Source organism: Babylonia areolata, chromosome 21 (genome assembly GCF_041734735.1).
Source record: "Babylonia areolata isolate BAREFJ2019XMU chromosome 21, ASM4173473v1, whole genome shotgun sequence".
Classification (NCBI taxonomy): Eukaryota; Metazoa; Mollusca; class Gastropoda; order Neogastropoda; family Buccinidae; genus Babylonia; species Babylonia areolata.
The window spans coordinates 36,790,039-36,797,538 of NC_134896.1; the positions used below are offsets into that span (position 1 = coordinate 36,790,039).

The 7,500-nt window shown below is 46.9% G+C and overlaps 1 protein-coding gene across 4 annotated transcripts in view; it reads right to left on the reverse strand.

Moving 5' to 3' along the window:
* Positions 1–7,500, reverse strand: part of LOC143295793 (protein stum homolog) — a 197,777-nt gene that overhangs the window by 160,942 nt on the left and 29,335 nt on the right. For 2 of the 4 annotated variants that reach the window (XM_076607414.1, XM_076607411.1), the window contains exon 2: positions 2,303–4,154. In XM_076607414.1, coding sequence (XP_076463529.1) covers positions 2,303–2,627 — 325 coding nt within the window. In that variant the 5' untranslated portion in view covers positions 2,628–4,154. Of the gene's footprint in view, positions 1–2,302; positions 4,155–4,763; positions 4,893–7,500 lie in introns of all 4 variants that reach the window. The other 2 variants (XM_076607412.1, XM_076607413.1) reach the window with 2 other exon arrangements.

Consider the following 7,500-nt stretch of genomic DNA (forward strand, 5'->3'; position numbering starts at 1 on the left):
AACGAACACACGCATCCCCTCAAACCCGCATGGAAACAAGGGAAATCTGCGACCTCACAACCCATCGCCACACACCACAGCAACACACTTTCAGACAGGGAAAGATCACGTCAGTTTAAATTAAATCACCTGCACTGAGATGAACATACATGCATATGTAATTAACAAATAGTAAAGAGTGGTAACTCTCTCCACACACAAGGTACATAACTTCAAACCAATGCTGCTTTCGCTACCAATTCAGCTAGTACACAGGTAAATAAATGGTACATTGGAACAAACCCAGACACTTCTTCCCCAAAAAAAGGAAGCGCCAGGCTTGCTCTTATACCGATCATTTGACATGTGCACACAGCAGCAATGACAAAAGAAATGTGCAAACACAAATTAGCTTTTATTCAAGACTGGCATAGCCTCTTTAATCCTGAACAAGCCACACAGAACACACGGACAATACAGAACAAACACATAGTTGCCTCGGTGGGTTTTTCAACTTGATATTAATAAACAATGAGGCCAGGAGATCAAACAATGAACAAATTATTATTATTATACATACATACACAGCACTTCAAATATATATTCCCCAAACAGCCCGCCCACAGACGACCCGAGTACGAACCACCCAGATCATCGCATCACCATAACAACTCACCTACAGACGAACAAACGAAACATACCACTCACACGAGCCGTCCATTGACTGTGGCACATGACAACTCACTCTCCCAAACGGAAAAACGCCGCCTGAACATCCCAGCCACAGACGTGCTTACCCACCCGACAACCACCCACCCCTATCTCCCGTCAAACTCTGTCACAACCAAACCCATGAATTGAACCAAACATGCCCCCGAAAACGGAGTATGGCTGCCTACATGGCGGGGTTAAAACAAAAAACCCACAAAAAAACACGGTCATACACGTAAACGCCCGCTCATGTACACGTATACGAGTGAACGTGGGAGTTGCAGCCCACGAACGAAGAAAAAGAACCAAACATGACGTGTGCTGTGGCAGAATGGTTAGACTGTAGATTCTCGCCAGAGTTTCCCTGAGTTCGATCCTCGGCGCTGACGGGCGCAATAGCTGAATGGTTAAAGCGTTGGACTTTCAATCTGAGGGTCCCGGGTTCGAATCACGGTGACGGCGCCTGGTGGGTAAAGGGTGGAGATTTTTACGATCTCCCAAGTCAACATATGTGCAGACCTGCTAGTGCCTGAACCCCCTTCGTGTGTATATGCAAGCAGAAGGTCAAATACGCACGTTAAAGATCCTGTAATCCATGTCAGCGTTCGGTGGGTTATGGAAACAAGAACATACCCAGCATGCACACCCCCGAAAACGGAGTATGGCTGCCTACATGGCGGGGTAAAAAAGGTCATACACGTAAAAGCCCACTCGTGTGCATACGAGTGAACGCAGAAGTAGAAGAAGAAGAAGATCCTCGGCGCACCTGGTGGGGTTAAGGGGTGGGACATTTTTTTTCCCCCGATCTCTCAGGTCCCAACTTATGTGTAGAACTGCTAGTGCCTGACCCTCCCCCCCCCCCCCCACCCCCCCTCTCCCCCTCCCCCCTTTCGTGCCTGAACCCCTCCCGCATGCAAAGCATGAAATACGCACGTTGATTAAAGATCATGTAATCCGTGTCAGCGTTCGGTGGGTTATGGAAACAAGAACATACTCAACATGCACACCTTTCGTAGGGGCACGTGGTGGGGGCGGGGGGTGGGTGCACACGTTTTTGGTTGGGATTTTGGCGGCGTTTGTCCCTTTGAGCTGTCGTGTGCCCATAGTCAATGGACGGCTCGTTTGAGTGGTATGTTTCGCTTGTTCGTCTGTAGGTGAGTTGTTATGGTGACGTGTTGCTCTCCGTTTACGGATTATTGCTGCCTACATGATGGGTATAAACAGTCATACACGTATGTAAAAAAGCCCACACGTACATACGAGTGAAAGTGGGAGTTGCAGCTTACGAACGCAGTAGAAGAAGAAGGAAAAGAAGAAGAAGGAGGAGGAGAAGAAGAAGAAGAAGGAGGAGGAGGAGGAAGAGGAGGAGGAAAAAGAGGAGGAGAAGAAGGAGGAGGAGGAGAGGAAGGAGGAGGAGAAGAGAAGAAGAAGGGGGAGGAGGAGGACGAGGATGAGGATGAGGACAAGGGCGAGAAGAAGAAGAAGAACCCAAACCACACACACACACACACACACACACACACACACACACACACACACACACACACACACACACACACACACACACACACACACACACACACACAGCCAGCTAGCCGCACACAGTACTCACCCAGGCCAGGCACCACGATGTTGAAGATGCAGCAGAGGATGGCCACGGGCAGAGGCATGCAAGGGATGGAGTTGTACAGCGCCCCGTGCTTCTCCGTCACTTCCAGGATCTGAGCTCCCTCCTCCCGGCTCAACCCTCCCCCGCCGTGCAGGTGCTTCCCTCCGGAGGCTCTGCGCGGCGCGTGGTGGTGGTGGTGGTGGTGCGCGTGCTCCCCGCCGGAAGTTCTCCGAGGAGAGGAGGAGGTGTGTTCTTGGTGATCGGGGGAGGTTGCGGCGGCGGTCGTCAGTGAGGTCTGTGCCTCTGCGTCTCCGTCTTTGCCTGTCATCCTGGACTTGTAGGATTCGTTTGAGGGGGCGGGGAGGTGGGAGGGAAGTGTTGAACTGGATTCACTGATTTCTTTTCTTTCTTTTTTTCTTCTTTTTATTTATTTCCCCTTGTTTTTGTTTTTGTTTTTTCTCCTTGGAGGAATAAGAGAAGGGTATGGAATGCGTTGGTTTCTATTTATTTAGATAGGGAAAGGAATTGAATGAGTTTTCTCTTGTGGTTTTTTTTGTTTGTTTGTTTGTTTTTGTTTTGTTTTGTTTTTCTTAGGGGAGTGAGAGAAGGATGTAGAACTCGTTGGTTTCTGTCTGTTCAGAAATGGACGGGAGCTGAATGAAATTCTCTCTTACTGGAGATAACCAAGCTGGTATATTTTGTATTCTCTGAAGACCTTGTTCTGTCCAGCTCTCCCAAGAGTTTCTTTTCACCGTATTCTGTAATCTGTTGAGGGTGGTCGTTGAAGACTTTTTGTTATCTCCAGCGACTTTGTGCTTGTTGGTTGTTGTTGTGTTGGGTTTTGTTGGGTTTTTTGGGGGGGTTTTCCTTTGTGTGCTTGTACGTAGAAAGTTTTACTTTTGCTTTCCTTCTGAACTTTGACTGTTATTGTTCGTTTGTTCTTTGTGCATGAATGACTAATGTTGGTGTGATTATATCTTTGATTGAAAACAGTTACAATTCATTCTGCGAAAATGATACTGTTGTTGGTTGTCTGTAGGTGAGTGAATCCTTGAATTCTTCCTGAGGTAGCAAATTACACACTCGTTAGTTCTTCCTCCTGGATACTTTCTCGCACAAACTTATTGTCACTGACATGAACAGGCCACGTGACACAACAGCTTGTGTTCTCTGGCACTTCCGTCTTTTCACCGTGAATAAGTTGTTCGTTTTGTTCTGTTTTATTGAATTAATGATCAGGAAAAGCACATAAGCAAACGTTTCAATGAAGGATGTCCTTCCTCTGTACACGACTTCTGTTTCACCACCAACAGCAATAGCTCTGGTCACACAGCAGAGGTCAGTGGCCGAAGCAATCAATGCTTGTTGTCAGTCTTTTGGAAGCACTGACGCAGCATCCGTCTACTTCCTGTGATGGGGCGCTTGCTATTATTATTATTATTATTATTATTCCTTTGAAAGCACCACACATACAAAAAAAAAAAGGAAAGAAAGGCTGATAATACTCAATTCTTTAACGTGATGTGCACCTAGCAATCAGCGGCCAATCCACAGGTGAATATTCTGCGAATAGCAGCACTGTGTTTGCTTGCCAGTAATATGGCTTGCCGGGTTTTGCCTGCCTGGATGGTGGTGGTGGTGGTGGTGGTTGTGGTGCTGGAGAGATGTTATCTTCTTCTCCTCATTCCAGGCTAGGCTGTGCCCTTGGTTGAAGAATTGGGAATTAAAGCTGATATCGTCACTCCCTGCGGTGAGTCTGTGTAGTCTCTGCCTCGGCTCTCCTGTCTACCACACGTCTGGACGTCTGTCTGTCTGTCTGTCTCTGGTGGGCGGGGGCTGGGGGTGGGGAGGAAAGCTGGAAGAGAAAGATGAGATGGTCAAGACATATTGATTCCGGCGTCTCTGTTTACAAAGGTCTTTTCCGTCGCTTGTCATATATAAAACTGTTCGTCTGTTGTTATAAAGTCTTTAACCCGCCGAGTCGGTGGAATGCTTGTTGTGTTAAGCTGCAGGTTCTCTCTCTCTCTCTCTCTCTCTCTCTCTCTCTCTCTCTCTCTCTCTCTTGTACCTGTGTTTGTGTGTGTGTGTATGTGTGTGTGTGTGTTATTTTTACTATGCTTATGCCATTATGTAGTAGAGTATTGCTTATGCCATTATGTAGTAGAGTATTCGCATTCTATGACCTTAGGTAGCACTGTGTAGTGCATGCAATGACATATATAATGCAGTTTTGTGTAGTGTAGACCCTGTTTCAGGGTGGGGACTGGATGAAAAAAAGCGCGCCAGTGCTTATCTATTATCCTCGATAATAAAGAATTTGACTTGTCTTGTCTCTTTTTCTCTCTCTCTCAGATACAAAGACCCCAAACATCGTAAATTCACACGCATGCACGCACGCACACACACACACACACACACACACACACACACACACACACACACACACACACACACTAACACACACCTTTCTGTCCTGGTCACTGTATTGTTGGTCTGATCTTCCGTGAATGCATTCAGGATATTTAGCCCTGTCTCCAGACCGGACTGGGTGAGAAACAGAATCACAAGTGTTCGTAGAAGCTGATAGTGGAATCTGTGCACACACAAATTTTAACACTCATCCACATCTGGTCTGTGTGTGTGTGTGTGTGTGTGTGTGTGTGTGTGTGTGTGTGTACGCGCGCGTGTGTGTGTAATAACAATGACAGTCCTTTTAATGTCCATTCAGCAATGAAGCCCTTCGGACACGGGGGGGGGGGGGGGGGCCTGGGGGGGGGAGGCGAGGGGAGCATTACAAACAATCGTAAGCACAATTCTAGAACTAACTGGCACGCGCCTCTCACTCACCACCATCTCACCTCTCCGTCTCACCAAACACACAAACATGCGTTTACCTGCAGGCAGAACAGATGTGCGTGTGTGTGTCTGCAAGAGAGAGAGAGAAAGAGAGCGACAGAGACAGACATACAGACAGACAGACAGACAGAGAGAGAGATCTTCAGTTTAACGCCTATTCACTGTAAGTGTAATGAGAGAGAGAGAGATCTTCAGTTTAACGCCTATTCACTGTAAGTGTTATGAGAGAGAGAGGGGGGGAGGGAGGGAGAGGGAGAGAGATGTCTTCAGTTTAACGCCTATTCACTGAAAGTGTTATGAGAGAGAGAGAGAGAGAGAGAGAGAGAGAGAGAGAGAGAGAGAGAGAGAGATCTTCAGTTAAACGCCTATTCACTGTAAGTGTTACGAGAGATGGGGGGGGGAGGGAGGGAGAGGGAGAGATATATCTTCAGGTTAACGCCTATTTACTGTAAGTGTTATGAGAGAGAGAGAGAGCGAGAAAGAAAGAAAGAAAGAAAGAAAGAAAGCGCGTGTGTGTGTGTGTGTGTGTGTGTGTGTGTGTGTGTGTGTGTGTGTGTGTGTGTGTGTGCAAGAGAGAGAGCGCGCGCGTGTGTTGTGTGTGTGTGTGTGTGTGTGTGTGTGTGTATGCGTGTATCTATGTGTATGCGAATGTATGCATGTGCATACGTGTGTGTGTGTGTGTGTGTGTGTGTGTGTGTGTGTGTGTTTGAACAGGCAATAAGGGAACGGTGGGTAGGCGAAACGTAACGGGAGAGGAAAAGAGTAAAACTCTCAAGAAACCATTGTCGGAACGCTCAAAAAAAAAAAAAGAAAAAAAAAGAAAAGAAAAGTAGGCAAAAGGGAACAGGCGAATTGTTTGGAGATAAAAGCGGACGGGGATATAACATAAGAGTTTCAGGTGATTGTTTGTATAATGAGGAAGATAGAGAAGAATTATTCAGCACACTGTCAAAGATCTGTCATCAACAACAACAACAACAAACAAACAAACAAAAAAAGAGGCATTATCCACAATTCTTCCCCTCCACTCCTCTGTGTAGCGTATATGGATTTGTCCGAACGCAGTGACGCCTCCTTGAGCTACTGATACTGATACTATGTGCGACTGACGGAATGAACCTCCACGTCCTGTTGTGAACACAAACCATTCCGTCTTGAAGGGAAAACATTTGTATTTGTATTTTGTATTTGTTATTTCTTTTTATCACAGCAGATTTCTCTGTGTGAAATTCGGGCTGCTCTCCCCAGGGAGAGCGCGTCGCTATAATACAGCGCCACCCATTTTTTTTTGTATTTTTTCCTGCCTACAGTTTCATTTGTTTTTCCCTATCGAAGTGGATTTTTCTATAGAATTTTGCCAGGAACAACACTCTTGTTGCCGTGGGTTCTTTTACGTGCGCTAAGTGCATGCTGCACACGGGACCTCGGTTTATCGTCTCATCCGAATGACTAGCGTCCAGACCACCACTCAAGGTCTAGTGGAGGGGGAGAAATTATCGGCGGCCGAGCCGTGATTCGAACCAGCGCGCTCAGATTTTCTCGCTTCCTATGCGGACGCGTTACCTCTAGGCCATCACTCCACACGCACATTGTGGATGTATTGCCAACAAAAAGTTCTTAAGTTTTTTGCCCACTTTCTTTCAGCCTGCGCACACGAAGAACCTGTTTCCCCTCTCAAAGATGATGTTTGAATTTTAATAACGTTCACACACCGGCTGAGGTAGATATCAGTATAAACCCAAGGGAGTACTGGTATAACGCTTGAGTTTGATTCTGCGAACACGCGCTGTGAGAGATAGAGTGAGTGTGTGTGTGTGTGTGTGGATGTGTGTGAATGTATGGGTGGATATGTGGTGGGGTTGGGGGGTGGGGGGGGTGCGTCAGGGGTGGATATGCCGTGTGTGTGTGTGTGTGTGTGTGTGTGTGTGTGTGCGTGTGCGTGTGTGTGTGTATGCGTGTATCTATGTGTATGCGAATGTATGTATGTGCATACGTGTGTGTGTGTGTGTGTGTGTGCGTGCGTGTGTGCGTGCGTGCGCGCTTACTTGCTTGCATGTTCTAATGCGTGCATGCGTGAGAGTGTCTGTGCTTATGCGTGAAAATCCCTGGAGATCCATGGAAATCCCTAACGATCCGCAAAGATGTAACCTACTTTGGAATCGCGCACTACCGATTTCTGGCATTGAATCACGCAAATGTTCATGTGACATAAGCACAGAGGCGTAGTATTACTCACACAAAAGCTTGCGGCATGCATTCACGCGAAACACAAACCTGTGTGTGTACAGAACACACGCCAACTTTTCATCATCATCCCCATCCACCCTTCAAACCTTTCTTTCATT